This window comes from Mixophyes fleayi, chromosome 1 (genome assembly GCF_038048845.1).
Source record: "Mixophyes fleayi isolate aMixFle1 chromosome 1, aMixFle1.hap1, whole genome shotgun sequence".
NCBI classification, from domain to species: domain Eukaryota; kingdom Metazoa; phylum Chordata; class Amphibia; order Anura; family Limnodynastidae; genus Mixophyes; species Mixophyes fleayi.
Window position 1 is genome coordinate 199,065,817 of NC_134402.1, and position 23,452 is coordinate 199,089,268.

At 38.8% G+C, this 23,452-nt stretch overlaps 1 protein-coding gene across 6 annotated transcripts in view; it reads right to left on the bottom strand.

Annotated features, from left to right (window-relative positions):
* TCF3 (transcription factor 3) overlaps nt 1-23,452 on the bottom strand; it is a 112,564-nt gene that overhangs the window by 50,931 nt on the left and 38,181 nt on the right. For all 6 annotated transcript variants that reach the window (XR_012690843.1, XR_012690842.1, XM_075204769.1 and 3 more), the window contains exon 5: nt 2,285-2,358. Coding sequence is in view for 4 of the 6 variants with exons in the window: in XM_075204769.1 (XP_075060870.1) it covers nt 2,285-2,358 (74 nt within the window). In the remaining 2 variants the exon portion in view is untranslated. The remainder of the gene's footprint in view (nt 1-2,284; nt 2,359-23,452) is intronic.

A 23,452-nucleotide genomic window follows, 5' to 3' on the forward strand; every position in this document is an offset into this window, starting at 1 on the left:
TGTCTTTAAAATGTTGTTGGAAACATACACCTATAAGTTCATTCCTATGGGAAATAAATGTAAAAGAATTAAGTCGAAACCAATGTGGCTAAATAAAAAGGTAAGGGAAGAAATGCAAAGGAAGAAGCGTGCATTTAAATTGTTTAAGTCTGAAGGGTCAGAGGAGTCCTTCCGTAGGTACAAGGAATGTAATAAAACATGCAAAAAGGAAATTAGATTGGCTAAATTAGAAAATGAAAGGCACGTTGCAAAAGAAAGTAAGACAAACCCCAAAAAGTTTTTTAAGTATATAAATGGCAAAAGGATTAAAAAAGATAATATAGGACCCCTAAGAAGTGAGATGGGTGAATTGATAAATGATACTAAGGAAAAAGCAGAGGTATTAAACACGTTCTTTTCTTCAGTATTTACCAGAGAGGAACAAATGGCAGGAGTAATATATAAAAATGGATATGAAACCATGCCATTAATTAATACTTGGTTATCAGAGGAAGACGTGCAAAGGCGACTGAAGAATATTAAGATAAATAAAGCTCCAGGTCCAGATGGCATACACCCAAGGGTCCTTATGGAGTTAAACTCGGAAATAGCTAGACCGCTATTCTTAATTTTCAGAGATTCAATCTCATCAGGCTCAGTACCAAGGGATTGGCGAATAGCAGATGTGGTGCCGTTGTTTAAAAAGGGGACGAGATCACAACCAGAGAATTATAGACCTGTAAGGCTGACATCAATAGTGGGGAAACTACTGGAAGGTATTTTAACGGACAGTATTCAGGATTACTTGGTACGCAATAAAATTATTAGTGAGAATCAACATGGATTTGTGAGGGATAGGTCATGTCAAACTAATCTAATTAGTTTCTACGAGGAAGTTAGTGGGAACTTAGACCAGGGCAGGACAGTAGATGTGGTCTACTTAGATTTTGCAAAGGCCTTTGATACAGTGCCACACAAGAGGTTGGTTTACAAAATAAGGGAACTGGGTCTAGGAATCAAAATTTGTACTTGGATCGAAAACTGGTTAGAGAATAGGGAACAGAGAGTTGTGATAAATGGAACATTTTCTAATTGGTCAAAAGTCTTAAGTGGAGTACCTCAAGGTTCCGTGCTGGGACCACTCCTTTTTAATATATTTATTAATGACCTTGGTGATGGTTTAGAGAGTAAAGTTTCTATTTTTGCAGATGACACTAAACTCTGTAAGGTAATAAAATCAGAGCAAGATGTAGCTTCTCTACAGAGGGACTTAAATAAACTGGAGGATTGAGTGGCCAAATGGAATATGAGGTTTAACACAGATAAATGTAAGGTTATGCATTTAGGGATCAAAAACAAGAACACAATCTATAAATTAAATGGAATTAATTTAGGAGAATCTATAATGGAAAAGGATTTGGGAGTGCTCGTAGACAGTAGACTTAGCAATAGTGCTCAATGTCAAGCAGCAGCTGCAAGGGCAAACAAAATATCGGCATACATAAAAAGGGGCATAGATGCAAGGGAAGACAGTGTAATTTTGCCACTGTATAAATCATTGGTAAGACCTCATCTTGAATATGCAGTACAGTTCTGGGCACCACTCTATAAAAAAGATAATTTGGAACTAGAAAGGATTCAGAGAAGGGTGACAAAATTGATAAAGGGTATGGAGTCATTAAGTTATGAGGAAAGGTTAGCCAGTTTAGGCATGTTTATTTTAGAAAAGAGGCGTCTAAGGGGAGATATGATTACTATGTACAAATACATTAGGGGTCAATACAGAGAGCATTCATGGGAACTTTTTACCCCAAGGACCATACACAGGACACGTGGTCATCCCCTAAGGTTAGAGGAGAGGAAATTTCACAACCAGCAAAGGAAGGGGTTCTTTACAGTAAGGGCAGTCAAGATATGGAATTCATTGCCAGGGAAGGTTGTGGTGGCAGATTCAATAGATATGTTTAAGAAAGGGTTAGACAAATTTTTAGCAGAAAGGTGTATCCAGGGATACGACCGTTAATTTAAAATGAAGGATAGTAGTGGATATAGGGTAAAAATAGGACTGCAATATTGAGTCTGGGGGGATTTTCACAATTGAAACAGATTGGCGGTTGCTTACTCTGGATTAATTTCAAATATAAGTGCAGATTCGCAGGAGATCCAAAATAGGTTGAACTTGATGGACTGGTGTCTTTTTTCAACCTCATCAACTATGTTACTATGTTATTGTGCAGTATTTATTCCACATCACTCATTCACTCCCACTAACTGCATGCAATCCCCATTTTTTAGCTCTACTTACTCTTCCTTGGTCAAATGTGGATCCATTATGATCTCCAGCTCCCCAGGGCCCAGTGCCTGTTCTTTCCTCCATCCCTGTAAAAGAAACAAAGCAATGCTAATAAAACTGTTCAGACTTCAACTGCATGTGTTGCAGACTTGTAAACTCACCCTTACAAAAATGTATACAAATAAAAATGGCTTTTTTGATGAAAAAAAAAAAAAAAAAAAAAAAAAAAAGAAAAAAAAGAATGTTCCATAGACGTCCACTTTGCATTAAAATGCATAAATTGCACATATTTTCCTGTCACTATAGGAAGATTCCCCATTTGGTGACTTAAGGGTATTGCAGAGAATATAAATTCAATCTGCAGTTTCATAAAGCATGACCCTCATGCTTGCATTCTCTCATTTCCAGTACTGCTCTCTGCTTATACACTAGAGAAGCAACAATTTGGTAACCAAGTATAAAACCTAGATAATTTAAGTAGATAATCTAAGTCTCTGAAGCACATAGATATAGATATAGATATAGATAGATATATATATATATATATATATATATATATATATATATATATATATATATATCTCTATCTATCGGCAGTTCACAATATAGGAAGTAAAATCAGACAAGAAGTTGGAAGCATAATCTTAACATCATATTGTAGGATTTGTACGTTTGACACCATTTTCTTACATTAGTTTGACAGTTTCCTCACATTTTTACTGAATGCCATTTGTGTACCCTGCTCCTTGCTTTATCTAAATCTTTATTCTGCTCACTTCTGGACACTGGCTACAGGTTTTTGTATCTGAGGCACTTCAAAACTGGAGATATGACCAGCAGGATTACAGTACAATAGCAGAAATGTGTTATGGCCCTACTCCAAACACACCTTATAACTGCTTTGGCTATAAAAAGATTTATGAAAATGTCAAATAATGAAGTTTGCTTTTTTGATTAATCAGGCCACTAAGGACACTATTCTACTACAGTTTACAGCAGATATTCCTTCTATCTTTCATTGGCCAAGCAAGCACCTAAATAGCTCATGCTGATAGATGCAACGATGCAGACAAATAAGGTTTTTACTGCAAAGAATCCTATTCCCATATATTGTACTGAACATTTATAAAAGTCACTTGAAAATAAGCCTTATGAATAGAACATCTTCCTGTAACCTGTTAAATAGATAGGGTTGCCACTTCACATAGCTATAGATCCAACCAGATTCTCTGCACGACAAGATTTGACAACAGTGTATAATCTTATGTGATTTGTCCTCATACAGCATTCATGTTTCTATGTTCCTAGATTATAATCAAACCACTGCATCATATCAGCAAACAGTGATGAGACCGCACACATACCTAGTGCGAGGGATTTATTTCTCCAGTGGCGATATTGCTGGGTCTACCAAATCCCTAAGCACAGCCTTCTGGGAGAACCATGCCTAGAAATAATCTTACAACTGAATGCTCGCTATTGCTACCACAGTAGGTTTGTGCTACACAGTACACATGTGAAAGCAGGACTGCAGCTGGATTAATTGATTCGTAACAGGGAGCTGCAATAGTAAATTAAAAATCAGAATATCCCGAGAAGAGCATTTTGTATCAGGTGAAAGGGGTCATGTTTGAAGGTTTATAAATGCAAGCCAAAGGACCACAAAATACTAAAGTTTGATCAAAATGTGAAAATCCTTACAAACACAACTATTCTTTGCTGATATGTAACCACCAAAACATTGAGTCAGAAGGTTACCTTTCGTATATTGGGACTTTTTTTTCCCCTAGCAACACTCCCCGCCTTTCTGTCCTCACCCTAGAGATTTGGTGGTTTAATTGCTGCCTAATTTGCATAATTATGCATATTAATCGCTGTGGCTCATGAATAATCATTATTTCTCCTTCATGAATTTTCTTTTCTAATCAATGGAGGCAAGCGCGAGAGAGCAGGCGGCGAGAGCACAGGCGAATGTCATTCTTAACATCTGTTTTTATTCAGCATTATGCCTAGGTAAAAGACTTTACTGTATATTGGTATAAATAGCACAAATTCATTACTAATTATTATTCAGCTGTGGACTGTGCTAAGTGTCCATTTAGTTAGTCCCATTATGTCTTAAACACACCGACAGCGCACCACCATGGGTCATCTTCAAATCTTGTAAAGTAAAAGAGAAAAAAGGAAGTCAACCGCACTAGGTATTGATAAATAAGTACTACCCCTTAATACAGGGGTGTCCAACCTTTTAGCTTCCCTGGGCCATATTTGAAGATGACGAGTTGGTTTGGGCCGCACATAAGATACACTAACAATAACGATAGCTGATCATCCAAAAAAACCATAGAAAACAAAGATATATATATATAATCTTTTTTTTCAAATCCCCCTATACTTACCTTTCAATCGACCCTGTTCAAAAATCCTCTCTAGTTATTATACTACAATCACTTTTTGTATTGTTTTGATGCAATATCAATAAAGTGCATTTAAGCCAGGCACTGTACCTGACATATACACCACTGTGACCCCAAATTGTGACCTGTTTTGATAATTACACCACTATGTTAGTTAAGGGATAACAACTTATAATGGGCCAAAGAGAAGAATATATAATTCCCCATTAGTATTACAAGTAGAAGTATGTAGCAGGGAGATAAGGTCCATGAAGCTCCAGGACCAGGTGATTTTTATTTACTGGTCAGCGTTCCTTGAAATAATAAAAAAAATCCCCCTTAACTTACCTTTTAATCGGCTTGTTCTCCTGTCCTCTTTTCTCCAATTCTGTGCTGCTGATTGTTCTTCTTGCGCGGGTGACTCCTCTGTGCTGCGCTCTGCAATGGATGTTGGGCGTGATGTTATCACGCCCAACATTCACTGCGAGCACCACACGGAGGAGGAGACAAGGGAGGGAGCCGGAGTACCAGCTGACGTGACCGCAGGGTAAGTATTTTCTTTTTGCAGGATTTTCTTTTTCCATTAACAGCGCTGCCCCCTTGCCACAACCAAAACTACTTCTGGGCCACATCTACAGGCATGCTGGGCAACCCTGCCTTAATAGGTCTTAATGAAGCCTATTTATGACAGATTGAGTCCCAAAGGGTACACACTCCTGGCACAAACTTCAAGTAACCAAAAAGAGAAAGAGCGTAGATAATAGGGGCACTCTGGGGCGACCAGAACATAAAAATATATGTTTTATTAGGTATGCATTAAAATAACAATTTATAAGCAGGATTGGTTGATATAAAGAGCGAAATAATTAAAAACAATAAATAAAAGAAATGTGTACTGGTGAAATTAAAAATGCAATGCAAATTACATAGCCTTGCTGCCACTATCTATATTCAATTATTAGGTATAAGAGTATATAATCCGCTAAGTTATTCACCAATATACACCATTCAGGTTATTCTGATACTATAAGAAGGGCTCTCTCCATCCGCACCCCTCTCTTTGCAGACGTTTGGTATTCTAGCTGTCAGGATTTGTAGATATTGAGGGGAAATTTGTACCCAGCGTTCTGTAGCTCTTCCCAGAAGTACCATTGGCTTATAGGCCAGTCGTACTTCCCCTTACTATTAAGCTCATCCCACATGAGCTATAATCTATTTTGGGAAAATGAATGACTTTGTTGTATTGGAGGAAAATTACACATGGGTTGCTGGTAAATAAGTGTCTCCTGTAGGAGAATACAAAATGCTTAGCAAAAGGGGCAACACTAGGTTCCACAAAGCATGTTGCAGCACATTACTTATTTATTTTCTCTTTTATCAAAGTAAGCTCAACTTTTATTATAAAAATTTACAACACTGCTTTCCCCTCCATTGCCGAATCTTTATTAATCAGTATTTAATTTTCAGATTATACCAATGCTTCTGACTAGATTCTAGTTACATTGGAGCACTGGCAATTGAAGTATTACCCACAGCCAGTGCTCCTTAAAACTGCTTGTAAAATGCAGTTGTCAGAAGGGTGCTTTAACACAAAGGGAATACCGCACCAGGTTTCTATATCAAGCACTGAAAAGTGGTAAATATCACAAATACTCGGGCCAATAGAAGGCTAGCCCAAGAAGGGTGCACCCTACACTGAGAAACAACTTAGAAAAAATTGGACAGTGTATATAGAGGCACTCCAACAGTGCTAAAACGTAACATTTAATATTGTATTAGTTAAAACTGTCCGGAGAGACAGAGCGAAATAACAAAAAATAAAATGGTGAATAAGTGTTTAAAATGCAAAATAAATTGCAATGTTTCGTTAATCCTCTTAAGCAGTATGCATTCTGATAGTAAATATATGAGGACTAGTGTTGCAAAAAAATCCGTAACCAAAATGAAATATAGTTAACATCATAGCGGTCCCTTTGTAGGCGGGGATCAGCTACCGGGTTTATGGTAGACTTGATCTTTATTTATATTTGTCTGCTGAATATAGCGTCTCTTGAGGCTGATGTTAACTATTTGTTTCATTTTGGTTACAGATTTTTTGCATCACTAGTCCTCATATATTTACTATCAGAATGCATACTGCTTAAGAGGATTAACGAGACATTGCAATTTATTTTGCATTTTAAACACTTATTCACCATTTTATTTTTTATGTTATTTCGCTCTGTCTCTCCGGACAATGTCTGGTATGCAAAGTAAAATTCATGATTATAGATACCTACAGAGGTTGCATCCAATATTTCCCAGGCATTGCTTTTAGAACAACGTACAAGGAGGGAAATAATGGCATCTAATATGATGGGTACTCTTGGCATCTAATCAAATTTTCTATCCGACACAGCTTTGACCGTAAACAGTGGCAGCTTTATAAAATGGTAATTGTGGTGGGTCCAAAAAGGACATCACAAAGGATACCTGACCTCATGGCTGGACATCTCCTCCAAATAAGGAGCATTATCCTTATGCAGTGTCAGTGGGAGGGGTGGGGGACCTCTGAAAAACAAGCAAAAAAGGTACACCCTAACTAAGAAAAAAAATAGTTACATTGAAGCTGGCATTACAAAAATCACTCTTTGTTCACAAAAGAGGAAAACCATGCTAGACATATTTGGCGTATAAATTAGCTAGGCACAACATTTGATATCATTTGTCTAACTCTTAAGAGAGGTTCTTCAACAAAACTGAAGATTGCCTGTTAAGCAGTTTTGAAAAATATTTATAGCACAGTATGAGTAAAAGCGTAATTGCGATATAAAGTTAACAAACATACCATTATTGGAAAATTTCACGTATTTCCTTAAAAACAAAAAAAAAAAGGGGGGGGGGGCCTCTCATTGACACCACCGGTCATGACTGCATACACACAGAACAACATTGTTCCATCGTTGAACAGCATTTTTAATCTGGTTTAAAAATCAATTGAACTGATACCATGTGCTTGGGAATAATAATCGTTCATCGTTGCAGTGCACACTAATGCAATATTGGGCTGAACAGTCGTTTATCGTTTGAATGGACCGATAATCAGCTGAAAATATTGTGATCATTCAGAGCCAATGTACTTAAAACAGACAGCTTGGTAGTGTCACTGTTTCTCAGGAGAACAACGAACATGCTCATTACGCAAATATTTATAACAACTTCTTGCGGACATGTAAAAAGGTGAATACAGAAAAAAAATACAAATGTAACACAGAAAATATAAACATCTGTTTAGTGTGGCCTGCTCAGATATCTGTTTTATGTGCAGTTGTGTGGTTAAAGGCTCTCTCAAAAAGTGAGGACACCCAATTGTATGCCTAGTGCTAGCCAGGTTATACAAAGAAAAAAAAAAAAATTGTTCAAAGGCCGCACACAGATACTGATTGAAGACGACACCAAACTATGTAGAATTATTAACACGGCACAGGATGGTATACCACCCTAAAATGATTTTGAGATCTAGGGGGCTATTTGTAGAGGGATATCAGCCCTATACTATAATTCTACAGCCTCAAGAGATCATAAGATTGCTCTATATGCTGATGTTATATTAACAATATCTAAACCGCACATATCTCTACCTAACTTCTTTAAAGAAATATCTGACTATAGTTTGCTATCAAACTATAAAATAAAAGCAGATAAAATCAGAAATACTAGACCTCAATATTCCCTAACAGACTGTCCAGTCTCTCAAAACAAAATTATAAATTTCATTGGCAACATAAAAAGATCAAGTATCTCGGGGTTTAGCCAACAAAGAATTATTCCCAACTTTATTCGGCCAACTTTCCCAGGTTCATCAATACAATAAAATCTGATTTAACACAGTGGAATAAACTTCTTATCTCCTGGATTGGCAGCATGGCCTTTGTTAAAGTGAATATCTTGCACTACTTTACTTATGGCGAACACTTCCAAAACAAGTTGACGCACACATACTTAAACATCTACAAACTCTTTTAAAATTTATTTGGGCGGGACGTAGACCTAGGGTACGAATGCAAATTCTTTCTAAACTTTGAACTGACGGAGGTCTAGGCCTCCCAAACATATTAAAATACTACCAAGCAACGCACATGATAGAAGAATAAAAGAATAGGCATTCTTTGGCACTTGCCCTCAAATTGCAGAGTTTGGACCCTTATGGAGTCATATATGCTACAACTATACTTTCCGTAGTCACTGATCTGGATCCCACCCCAGCACAGGAACAGACAGTTAGCTCAAATCCCCACAGCATGATTTCCTGTTTCTATATGGGACAGGGTAACCCGGACCTATAAATTACGATCCAAATAGCCGTTATTAGTCCCACTATGGAGTAAAAACTGTGTGCCAGGCCTGGACCATAAAAGGTTTCACCATTGGACTTCACAGTTTACTTTTTGTTTAGGAGCTAGACCCGATGAGATTTTTTCTTACATTCTCGGATCTCCGAACACAAATTAGATTTGCCACACAAAATCAATATCTCCAAATCAGACATTTTTACAATTAATTACAGACACCTCTTCCATCTGACCAATGCTTGCCTGTATAGACTGTGTTGCAATTCTCCCACTACAAGGGGCCCAAATAACTACTCTGTACCAACTGATTAACAACTACAATCTACCAGATAAAAGACCCCCTGCAGAGTGGCTAAGTTGTTAGCACTTCTGCCTTACAGCACTGGGGTCATGAGCTCAATTCCCAACCATGGCCTTATCTGTGTGGAGTTTGTATATTCTCCGTTTTTGTGTGGGCTTCCTCCAGGTGCTCCGGTTTCCTCTCTCACTCCAAAAACATACTGGTAGGTTTAATTGGCTGCTAACAAAATTGACCCTAGTTTGTGTGTGTCCGTCTGTCTGTCTGTTAGGGAATTTAAACTGTAAGCCCCAATGGGGCAGGGGCTGGTGTGAGTGAGTTCTCTGTACAGCGCTGCGGAATTAGTGGCGCTATATAAATAAATAATAATAATAATAATCTGGGAGCGGGACACAGGGGAGAGACTCCTAAACAATGGTCAAAAATTAGATCAAATTTAGACAAGTCATCAATTTCAGTTAGAATAAAAGGAAAATTCCTTCAAACTTTACTACATACGGTATTTAGTCCCCTCCCGTCTACATACTACATTTTCTAATTCCACAGACGGATGTTGGAGAGGATGTGGATTATGCTGTACCATGCTAAACTTATGGTGGAGTTGTCCAAAAATACAACCCTATTGGCGACAAATACATACCCTTATTGAATCTATTACGCAGATTAAAATGCCTGATGCCCTACTATATTCTCTTTTTCCTAGATCGTTCTTGAACATCATCCAGCTTATACAAAAACTTAACATATCTTAAAACACAGTTATCAACATAATTTGGTCAGTTTATCGAATGGAAAGCAAATCAGCTATTCTTATTACTCTTATTACTCCAGTAAATTTCCAAAACACATGGTCTCTCTGGACAAGTCATTATGAGGCAGAACTTCCACTAACAGTTTGAAATCCTCTTGTTACTGTAACTCCCAATTAATGTCAGATTTGGTGACTTATACCTCCCCCCTCCAGGTATACATATTATCTATATACTCTCCTGCATTCCTGAATATCACTGCATTAATTCCTCAACATTACTTTATCACTTCAAATATAATAAACATCCCACATCTCCCTGTCATTCCTCCCCTACCCCTGTTCGTTGCCCTTAAAATACATGTCTCTGCTGTAGTAACACTACTACTACTTTCTTGTAAAAAATCTTAACTTCCTTCAATGTTTATTCCTTCTTTATTGTCAATTCACTCTGTCAATAACATATTGTATGGTATGAATTTTATATGTGGACTTGTAAAAATAGAAAACATTTTTCAAAATATAAAGGATTTAGAGAAGCTGGAAAGTAGAGCACAGACACGGCAGAAGTAGATAAACATAGCTTATGCATTTAGTCCATAATAACAATCATGCTAGGACTCATTAAAATGGGATATAGCTAAGAAAATCTGACATAGGAAATAAATTATGCTAGCAAGACAGAATTGGGAAGTGAGGGGATGGAGATGTTACATTACAAAGATTAGACAATATGGCGTTTTTGCATGGTGGGGGGCATCTTAGAAGGGACCCAAATACCATTTATAAATATAATTTTCATAATCAGGACTGTGAAAGGGAAAAGGGAACAGCAAACATATGTCAGAAAGACTACCCTGTATTCCTTTATCCACATAAACCTCCATCTTCTGTAGGGTGATACGAAGAGAGGTGGTGATGGCCAATTCAGTGCTTTTCTTATATATAGCTATACATACAAGATTGCATTATGTGGTGATTGATCCAGGGAGTCACAAAGATTCTTCTTCCCCATTTGTGAGGAAAAATTGCCACTGCCACACTGGGGTTTGGCCTTCCTCTAGATAAAATAGCAAGTGTCTTTCTGGAGTTTCACCTTAAAGATGAACACAACCAACCAATTAAGTTTTCAGAAATGCTTGCATACTATTATATCATTTATATTTTAAATTTGTTCTGGTGCTGCTCCAGATTGTGGAACAGGGAAGGGGCTTTCACAACCAAAGATCCCCTACTTGGACAGTAGCATGCATCAGAGTATATGCAGAGTCAAAATAGCATCTGTGCACCAGTATGTGAAAGTTAGCATTTTAAAAGTCTCCAAATTCATTTTGGGTGGGATTGGCCTTTGGGAATTCTGGACACTATCACAGGTGCATATACAAAAGTACATACACAGACATATAACACCTAGAGCAGTTTAAAAAAGAAAAAAAAAATGAAAATTAAAACTATTTTGCCAAATGGATCAAAAATGCAATAAACTGCGTTCAGAGACCACCAGTCATCCAGCAAGTGTTGCGAGGAGACAAGATATTCCTTGTAGTGATCAACACATCACTATTTAGAATCCACATAAACTGCATTCCACTGATGAAAATAGGGCATGATGATATGCAACCACTCACATGTATGTGTCTTGTGGAGAGATTTTAGTCAGAAGATAAAACTTCTTCATGGAAAGTAACAGCAACAATACTAATGCCTGTACTTACATGATATGCACACGTATGAACGGCAATAAAACTTTAGTGATAAGTTCTGTTATGGGAATGGTTCTACTAGACACACTTACGTAAATAATTTAAGTTATTAGTCAGACTTTTAACACACATTCTGCAATCCCTATCTATATTGGTACTTGAGGTGTATGGTTGATATTAGCTACTGTAGTTATAAATTAGCACACTGCATGCATATTTCCCTAACCCATCATGTGCTTTGATGGCATGTAAATTCCAACCACTGCCCAACAAAAGTAACAATCACTTTCTTGATTCCTCCCCGCCCAAAAGGGGAAGTTACTTAACTTTAAAAATTGAATTTTTGACATATATAATATGTGTTGCAGTGCGTTTATTTTGCAGCACATCCACAATTAAAAACTAGCACTTAGAGAGCACAGGGGAAGTCACATAACACACACAACAGCGGCCAGTGGGAAACTGGACACTTTTCTAAGGAGAGAAAAAGAAGTTTGGTAGATTGGGGATTATTGACCCAGACATCAATGGAGATCAGTGCACTGATAAGATCCTAGTCATACCTATTACGAGTACAGAGTACCGAGCAAATCCGGCTTGGTACTTTCGTGCTTTTTCGGATTTGAAAACGAGGCAAAATGTCATTGTTACGTCATCAGATCTCGGGAGTTTTCAAATCTATAAAGTACCAATCTCCACAGCGATCTACCGTCATTTCACAGAGGGACACAGAAGGGGTAGCTCAGTCTGTAGAGCAGTTGGGCAGCAACATAGATAGAATAGAAAGAGGAGGGGGTAGCAGTGTTTAAAAGACTACAGTGACGTTCAGGCGAGCTCCATTGCTAAAATACAAATCCTAGGGCTGGCAGGCATGGTGTAATTCTGCAATCAAATTCTACTGTGTTATATAGGTAACACACAAAGAGGAGAGCTTCATTGCTAATTGTCATTGCTGAAATACAAATACTAGTCCTTGCAGGCTTTTCTTCTGAATTTGCAGTCAAAGTATACGGTGTTATCAAAATGGATTCACAGCAATACACAGAAGAGCAGAAGCACCAAGCAGCCGCTGGCACCAGTCATGATGATCGTAATCTCTCTACGTCATCTGGTAAAGCCTACGTAGAAGTGCATAGTGTTTTTAAGTCAGGGAAACAAATATAAAAAAACAACAAAAACCACTACCTGTAATCCAGGCAAAGTTATCTGCAGAAAAATAAAATTGCCAACATGCCATTCTACAAAGGCAGTGGTAAAAAAAGAATGAGGCCTTCGCCTTTCCCTAGGAGTGCGAGTTCTGCAACTGTTACTGAGGCATCTTCTTGTAAGGTCAGTCATGACCAAGCAAGACCTTGTCATTTGGACTCCAAAAGTGGTGCCCAAATACTTTTACGTGTAAAAGTCGAGCTACAAGAAAACCGTAAGGCATTAGAGGAAAATTTATGTACAGATTTAGAAATTACACCAATCCCCGAGGTGAGTCCATCCACAAGTGCTATGTGTAATCGTGACCATTCTGATAGTGTACCCATAGAGAAGGCCCCTTTCAGCATTTCTGCAGATGTGTGCCTGAACAGCCCGAGTAAAGCCGATGATACACCAATTGAGGATGCCACTTTGGAATTGCAACAGGATGAGTGGGATATGTGTGTAGCTGACTAGGGCGCTATTGAGGATGTTGATGAGGATGATGATGTTTGTGCAAGTCCTGCACTGGTGGAAGCAGTTCTGGCACGTGACAAGAAGAAGGCCATTGTCATGCCTGGCCATAAGACCAAAAAATCCATCTCTTATGTGTGGAATTATTTTTACCCAATCCTGCCAACAGTTGTCTAGCCATTTGTAGCGTATGTAAAGCCACAGTCAGTCGAGGTAGGGACCTTAACCATCTAGGAACCTCATCCATGTTACGCCATTTGAAGAGAGTTCATGGCAAGCTGTTAGTAAAATTAAACTTATGCTAACAATATAACAAGCAGTCCTTCATCAGCTAGGACCCTTCTCTCAACTATATCCCAACATCTGTAATCTACACCGTCCTCAAATATCCTCAGTAGCGATCGAAGTTAGTCCTGCATTCAAGTTGCTAAGGCAAGATCACTTCACTATCCTGGATTCCTCAGAAGAATTCTTGAGCATTAGTCCCAATGCTGCTGCTGCTTGGGGTGAATTTTCATCCCAAAAGCAGACCAAGAAAACGACTACTAGTAGTTTACAACAATTGACTGTCAAACAATCCTTTGCAAGAGGAAGCAAGTGTGAATGCTGTCACCCAGCTTTCATACTTACGGATCACAGACGCCATGGCGACTATGCTCGTATTAGATCTGCATCCAATATCCACTATTAATGCAGCTGGTTTTAGACAGTTACTTGAGGCCTCCTGACCCGTTACCAAATTCCATCACAACACTATTTCAGTAGAAAAGCTATTCCTCACATCTACCAGAAGGTTCTTAAAAATTAAATTATTGGGCTACAAAATGCCATTCTACTCACTGTGCACTTAACCACAGATATATGGACAGGCAGAACTGGGCAAACTAAAGATTATATGACTGACAGTCCACTGGGTTGGTGATTCGCCTTCACCAGCAGGAACAGCAGCAGCATGTACCCAAGTATGTCACATTTGTCAGAGGCAGGCTACTCTATTTCACCGGCTTCATTAAGAGGCATACAGCTGACAATCTGTTACAAAAAAAAAGGGATGTCATTGCAACATGGCTTATCCGCTTGGACTCTCCTCATGATATTTCATTTCTGATAACGCCACCAATATTGTGAGAGCATTACAGCTGGGTGAATTCCATCACATTCCCTGTTTCGCTCACACAACAAACTTGATGGTGCAGAACTTTTTTAAAAAATGACAGGGACGTGCAGGAGATGCTGTCTGTGGCCCGTAAAATATCTGGACATTTCCGGCATTCAGCAACAGCGTTTAGGAGACTAAAGCAGCTGCAAGAGCAATTTAATTTGCCCTGCCATCAACTGTAGCAAGAGGTGGTGACAAGGTGGAATTCCACCCTGTATATGCTTCTGCGTAAAGGCCATCCACGCTTACTCCACAAGCCATGACATTGGGAAAAGAGGCTGGATGGATTTTACTCAAGCGCAGTGAAGAATACTTTCCGTGTTGTGCAAGGTGCTGAAACCATTCGAAGTTCCCTGTGAAGTGAGTTCAGACACTGCGAGCTTGAGTCAAGTTATTCCCTTAATTAGACTTTTGGAAAAGCAGCTTAAGAAACTGAAAGAGACTAAACAAAGCAATTACGCGAAGTATGTCGGACTTGTAGATCGAGTACTATAATTCGCTTCGCCAGGATCCAAGAGTTATCAAAATCTTGAAAATCGGATCACTACATTTTGGCGAATGTGCTTGATGCTCTGTTTAAGAGCTATGTGTTCTCTTTGCTTCCAACTGACCCAGACCTGTAGAGATGCAAGGAGCTCCTGGTGAGCAAGATGACAGCTCAGGTGTTACATGACATGACGACGTCTCCTCCTTCAGTTTCTCACTCAACTGCTGATAGGAAAATACTTAACTTTCCCAAGAGACCCAGGGATGATGCAGATGACTTGGCACCAAATTTTGACATCTGGTCTAAAAGAATTGACCAAAAACGTGACACCTCTGCTGTAACTTCATCTGATCAGACTATCAGCATCCAAAAGGATGGTGGAGGATTATTTTCACAACAGCATAGAAAGACACATCAGACAGTCCCTTTATATACTGGGAGGAAAAAAGGGGAATTTGGAGACCCATGTACCAACTCGCTTTGTAATGCCTAAGCTGCCCACCCTCCAGTATGTACTCGGAAAGAGTTTTCAGCACAGTCGGGAACCTTGTATGCGATCGGCATAGGATGCTAGTTCCTCAAAATGTGGAAAAGATGATGTTCATAAAAATTAACTTCAAGTTCCACGAGAAAGGCCTTTCCCGCCATTACTTCAAAAGACTTCTGTAACGGTGGATTCCAGCGGTGATGAATTAATAATGTGTGAGGATGATGTACACACGGATGAGGGTTAGGCTGAGGATGATGACAACAACATCTTGCCAGAGTAGAGTTCATTAACAGCACTGTTTCCTTAGGTGCCTTAAGCCCATTTGTTAGCTTGTTTTGTGGGGGCACAAACAAACCAAGCACTTCAGCCACAAGGAATGGCGCTTAGCATCAAGCTAGGTCGCTGCAGTATTTGTTCGAAAGTGTATGAAAATAATAGAAATGCTCAGGCTCAGTTTCTCGGAAACCAAACACACCCAAACTTAGGATACTTTTGCACTTTTTCGAATTTGAAAAACGAGGCAAAACGTCATTGTGACGTCGTCGGATCTCCGGAGTTTTGGAATCTATAAATACTGCCCTCCACAGCGATCTAGCGCCATTTGAGAGAGGGATACAGAAGGGGTAGCGTAGAGTGTAGAGCAGTTGGGCAGGCAAAGTTAGAGAATTGAAAGAGTAGGGTGGTAGCAGTGTTAAAGAAAGTAATCAGTGACATTCAGGAGAACTCCATAGCTCCAGTGTTAAATCTCACTGCAGAAAAATACACCCTGTCCCCAGCACAGCCTGCCCCTGGCTGGCTGGGTCTAAATCTGCAGTTACATTTTACTGTACCATAGCTCACTCAGAAACAGGAGAGGTGGCAGGGTCCAGTGCGGAAACCGAAATTGTAATAAAAGGACTGTCAGTGTTCTTCAAAGTCTCCAGTCACATTGTATTGTGCCATAGCTCATACAAAAACAGGAGGGATGACATTGTTGTTGTCACTCTCCAGTCTCAAGTCATGAGGATACTAATCCCTCTATCACAAGTGCTAAAGCCTATGTTCTAGTGCATAGTGGTTTTAAGTCAGGGAAACAAAAATGTAAATAAAAAGCTTGTACCTTTTGAAAGAAAAATAACCTCTCTACAAAAGGTGAAGGTTTACTGTAGAAAAAAAATAAAATTCCCAGGATACAATTGTACCCAAAATATTACCAGGCATACCAGCATCAGGAAGCTCCCCTCTCCTAGCTAGATTTCAGCACCTGCAATATACACTGTCATCATATTAACCCTCATCAGTGTGTACACCTTCCTCAAACAATACTAATTCATCACCGCTGGAATCCACCATCACAGAAGTCTGTATACTTTGATGTAATTGCCAATAATGGCCTTCCTCATGGAATTTGTAGTTCATTTTATGTAGAGCCATCACGATTTTTGGGCAATTCTTTTAGAGCAGAGCAAATGTCAAAATGTTGTGCCGACTCATCTGCATTACCACTGGGTGTCTTGGGAAAGACAAGTTTTTTCCCAAGAAGCAGTTACCAGAGAAACTGAAGGAGGAGACGTCATTACAACATGTTGATAGCTCTTGGATCCTGGCAAAGCAAATTAAGTCCTAGATCTACAATTACAATATAGTTAGCGGATTTGCTTCGTTTAATTTCATGCTTCAATTTCTCTAGTTGCTTCTCAAAAAGTATAATTAAGGCAATCACTTGACTCAAGCTATCCGTGTCTGCACTCTCTTCACAGGTGACTACTTCGCTGGACTAAAGTACATTCCCCCTCAAATTCTAGACTTCTTGCAGATGCTGCATTCTCCTACATGCTGTTGCAGAATCCCGAAAATTACCCTAAATTTTTCTGGACACAGACAGCATCTCCTGCATGTCATTGTTTAAAAAGTTCGGTACCACCAAGCTGATTGTGTGAGCAAAACAGGGAATGTGATGGAATTCCCCCCGCTGTAATGCTCTAACAATATTGGTGACTTTATCAGAAATCACATATCCTCAGGAGAGTACAAGCAGGATAAGCCATGTTGCAATGACATCCCTTAGTTTTTGTAACAGATTGTCAGCTGTATGCCTCTTAGTGAAGCTGCCGATACACAGAGTAGCCTGCCTCTGACAAATGTGACTTTGGTACATGCTGCTGCTGTTCCTGCTGGTGAAGGTAAATCACCAACCCAGTGGGTTGTCGCAGTCATATAATCTTTAGTTTGCCCAGTTCCGCTTGTCCACATATCTGTGGTTAAGTGCACAGGGGCATTTTGTAGCCCAATAATTAAAATTTTACGAACCTTCTGGTAGAGGTGAGGAATAGCTTTTCTAGTAAAAATGTGATGGAATTTGGTAATGGGGACATAAGACCTCAAGTAATTGTCTAACACCAGCTGCATTAATAGTGGATATCATACGCAGATCTAACACTAGTATAGTCCCCATGGCGTCTGTGATCCTGTCTGGGTGACAGCTTTCTTATTTTCTTCCTCTAGCAAAGGATTGTTTAACAGTCAATTGTTGTAAACTACTAGTAGTTTTCTTCTGGGTTGAAGATCCACCCCCAGCAGCAGCAGCGGGACCAACGCTCAATAATTCTTCAGAGGAATCATGGTTAGTGGAGGAGTCATCTAGCCTTAGCAACTTAGATGCAGGACTAACTCCCATCACTTGTGAGGATATTGATGAGGAAGGTGTTGGGGGTGTAGATTGCAGGTGCTGGGATCTAGATGAGAGAAGGGAGGTAGATGATGCTGGACTGCTTATTCTTATTTTTTTTAGCACAAGTTTCTGATTTTGCCAACAGCTTTCCATGAACTCGCTTCAAATACCGTAGCATGGATGAGAATCCTAGATGGTTAAGGTCCTTACCTCTATTGAGTGTGGCTTTACAAACGCTACAAATGGCTATTCAACTGTTAGGATTTGTGTAAAAATAATTGCACACATAAGAGCTGGATCTTTGGTCTTATACCCAGGCATGACAATGGCCTTTTTCTTATCACTGGCAAGAACTGCTGCAATCTTTGTTTGAAAGTGTATGAAAATAATATTGTGACCTGTGAGGTGGTCAAAATTGACCGCAAATGACTTTAAAATTAGTGAGCATCCAGTGAGCATCTCTAGTTATATGCAGAGGAGCTGTTCATTTTCCTTCCAAAAGGAGAGGAAGTGCAAAAAATAAATAAAAACAGCAAAACTACTACTGTGTGTCCTGGGGCATAAATGGCAACATGGAACACAACTAAAAGATTATACCTTCCTGGATATAGCAAAAATATGCATAAGATAATTTTAAACTGGTTGTAAAAAAACCTGCAAGAAAAAGCCCAGAGAGCCTTTCATGCAACAAGGAAGATATTAATCAATCTTAACCCCCCAGCAACAGCACTATCAAAGCTACTGGACAGTATCTTACAACCAGTTTTTCTCCAGGGCAGGTGAGTTTTGCAGCCCACAGCCAAACCTAAATTACACAGAAAACTTGCACCTCTACTTTTGCAGACATGTACTATGTGTGCACAGAAACCTTTAATAATGGCAGAGCAAAGGAAATACAAATTTTGGCATCACTGAACAATATCAAGTTCTAGCAGGCTACTGGTCATCCAACAGTACAGACAGTGCATATGGGTACCCACATACAGACTCTCATCCATACAAATACACAGGACAAACAAACCATCAAGGCAAGAGCAGCAGTAGTTGAAGAGGCACTGAAAGCAAAGAACACATAGTACCAGGAGAAACAGATAGGACAACAGAGAAAAACAGTACTGCTAGAGCTAACTGCAAAGAAAGCAAGCACAAGCTGGCAGAATACCTCACTTTTGGCACAAGTGTAAAATATAAAAATTCACAACAAAATCAGCAATCACCAATTACAAGTGGAAAGCTGCACCCAGATTTAGATGCAAGTAGCCAGAAAGTACACATCTCACAAACACAAACAGCATGATAAAATGCACAACCTGCTAAGGTAAAATGCAGCTGTTGGAGTTTGTAAGGGAATATGTCAGAATGCCACAAGAGCAGAAGTATGGGTACACCAGTACCAACCACAACAAATTGCCTATCCTTTAATTATGCCCAATCCACTCAGCAATTATATACACATCCTTGCACAAACCTTTTCTTGTTAGTCTATTATTTTTGCAACATGTATAAATATCAGTAATCTAAGTATTAAATGGAATCAAGTGGTGAAAGCAACTGTGCCTGCTCTAAGCAAGAAACCACATCAGTATGGAAAAACACGCACAAAGTAAAAAAAAAAAACCAAAAGAAACACAAACACACACACACGAACACATAATAGGTGTGTAGGTGTTTCTATTCCCATCTCCTCTTCTGTTGGCTATAAGAAAGGCAGAAATTCCAAAACCTTGAGGAAGAAAACTACTTTGAGAAGTCGATTGTGTTATCCAACATCAGGGAGAGCATTTACTAAAATGACAGCAAGCCATTTGCTCACAAATAACCACTTTTGTACGTTTTTGCAATTTACAGCACATAATCATGAAAAGGTCAAGACTACAGTGGATGGAGATGCTTTGTTTTCAGGTATACGCAAATTTCACATTTCCTAATCTATTTTATTCAACGTGCTGGAACTTTATTATAAAACAAGTCATATTACATTAAATACAACATTTTAGCAAACACTAATTCTTTGATTGTGTTTCACTTGTTTACAGGCCCAAATTTAACTCCGACACCCTTCCCAACACAGCCTATTTTGCTCCCCCCTCCTGCTTCCTTCCATTGTCAGAGCTACAAGGCCCCAACCTTCCCCACATGTAATGCTCATCAAACAAGTGAAAGAAATAGGTGCATTATACTAGTAGGCATGCACTAGAGGAAAAAAAGTTAAGAAAAAAAAAAAAATTAAAAAAAATAAAGAAACAAATCACCCAAAAAGAAAGACCCAACATATTAAGAGGATGAAACATGGGACACAACTGCAAATTCGCTACCCTGGAATGGAGCTTTTTAACAGAGATACCTGTTTAAGCTTTGCGGTTATGTAACTTTAAGGTGACAAGATACATACAAGTTTAATTGTTGGCTAGGTGTGACCCACACTCAAGTTACTTTCAGGTTACAAATTAAACCCATAAACTTAACACTAACTCACAAAGCAAAGAGACATGAAAACAAGAAATGAAGGCACAAAATACATTCAATGATTTGCAAATTCACAAAAGTGCAGTGCAAAAGCTGTTCTGTGACATCATGCGCCCACTTTTTGCATAAAAACATTTTCCTGGAAATTGCATGGATATGAGCACCAAAATGCTAGTGTCTGAGATGGTACAAAGCTTAAACCCAATAAAGTGTATCAGGGGCATTGTAGTGATTAGACATAGGGGTGGGACCATTTGGTGTTGAGAACCGTGGCACCTGCTTTGCACAAGAAAGCCCTTTATTCTTTGGTGGCAGGTACTGCACCTTACCATATATGCTAAATATTACACAACCAACAACCATCTTGTTCAAATTTTGCAAAAAAAAAAAAAAATGTTCAAATTAAATCCCTGGGTTAGGAAGTACATGAGCTTCTTCCTTAACAGTCAATTCACAAATTGGCTTTTTTTTAACCAAAATGTTTTGGCATAAAGAGACACTAGGCCCTAAAATGTCTATAATCTTTTTCATTCGGTTTTTAAAAAAATAATGGGAACATATATAGGATACATAAAAGCTTTATTAAAAAAAGAAAACAAAAAACTATGACTAATATATACCTATCACAGTATTCTCCCCAGCACCTATATCCTAGGTGCTCCACCTGACTGTTTTTACTTGCCACCCAGCTCTTGGAGCCCAACAGAGTTCTATTATAATATAATAGACCATTGTTTTTCCTACTAGAACAAGCACTGTGTGAGCACTACAGCCAGTCACTGGTTGTTAGATTACGGACAGCACAGTGGCTAAGTGGTTTGCATTTCTTCCTTTACAGCACTGGGGTCATGAGTTCAATTAACGACCATGGCCTTATTTGTGACGAGTTTGTATGTTCTCCCCGTATTTGCGTGGTTTTCCTCCCGCACCAAAAACATACCGCTAGGTTAATTGGCTGCTAGCAAATTGACCTGTGCCCGCGCACACGCAGGAATTTAGACCAAGCCCCAATGGGGCAGGGACTGATGTGACCGAGTTCTCTGTACAGTGCTCCAGAATTAGTGGTGCTATATAAATAAATGGCGATTATGATGACGACCACCAGTCTGGCCAATACTGGCAGATGTGGGCAATAACCTCCAACATTTTTCTATATTCTTGCAAATTGCAATTGCCCCCACTCGGTTATTTCTTAATGCACCCACATGGCAAAATTGTTCAGGGAGAATACTGTATCAGAATTAACAATGAATTCTAAGAATTTGAAATCTAACACTTACTTTCAAATATGAAATTTATCTTAAGATGCAGCTTACTCCAATTTATGCAAAACTATTCAAACTTACCAAGGTGGTTTTACATGAAAATCTACCTATATTTCTGAAAGATTAAGCAGCGTATAAACACATTTTCAGAATGCGCAATACCACGTTGAAACACACAAACATATTATACTTATGATACAGGTAAAAGTTTATAAAAAATTAAAAGTACATATTTTAAAATTAACAATTTTAAAACCCTACATATAGTAAATGTAAGTGCTACAGTTAAATAATGATTAAATATGGTGGGAAAATGTCACACACACACATCCACCCTCTTGCATATCTGTGATTTTACATATTATAACAGCTAGACCTAAACTTTATCAAATTGAATGACCAACAACATAATTTACTTTCATTTAAGCCACCAAGGAGAAGCTACATGTTAAAAGGACACCCTTATTGTTTTCATAACAAACCATGTTATTTGGGACAGGATACTAATCAAAGGCATTTCATTATTTGATAATCAAGAAGTGCTACCACCTCCACATGAAAGCATAACATTTGGCAGTTCTGTCTGGAGCATTCGTGTTAACAGTGAGAAATGGATAAATACATCTGCAGCACTCTCAGAGAAGCAATTGCTGCCATTTTAAAATAACCTGATGTCCATCCTTCTAGTGAGAAAGATTTACAAATGGAGAACACTGAAGAGAGCCAACAATCTTTCCCAGGAACAGATGTCGCAGACAAAGCACCTAAAGTTTAGACCGTCTGAATTTCTGAATGGGAAGAAAAAATAAAAAAAAGAAGTTGCAAAAGAAGCTATTAAAAAGGTGGTTCACAAGCTATACTCATGGGGGTGTACTTTTCACACATGGCTTCTTTCCTCCTTTAGAGGGTGAAGCATCCAACGAGAGCATGTTCAGCTGCTATTCTATGTAACTATTCACATCCGTCCCTGCCCTTTGAAGCTTACATTCTAAGTTAAATTACCTATCCCCCAAACCCTAAGCCAAATTACCTATCAGCAATGTTTTGTACTGTGTGGGAGAAGACTGTAGTACCTGGAATTTAACCAATACAAACAGGGTGAGAAGATCCTGGTTGGAATTGAACCCATGACCTCAGCATTGTGACACCATACACACAAAATACAGCCATTTTGCTCTTTTTTACATGACTGGAGCTATATATAAAACACACAAAAGTTAAGGAATACTATGTTCCTCCAGCTGAATCACTTGTGCCACCTACAGAATGTGAAACTTTGTCACACTTCAATGATCACATGCATTCTGATAGGTAGTGTATGCATGCTGCACTGTCAGCTGCATACATCATAGAAAAACTTAAGGCCTCATCATGAAAATGTAGAATTATGTGCACAATTTTTTTTAAAAGGAAAAAGATATCCCCTTCACATAGTCACACATTTTGATATTGTTCATGGTATTTCCATTCCAGATATTGCAACCTTATTTAGATATGTGTTGGGAAGATAAAAATGCATAAACTGCAC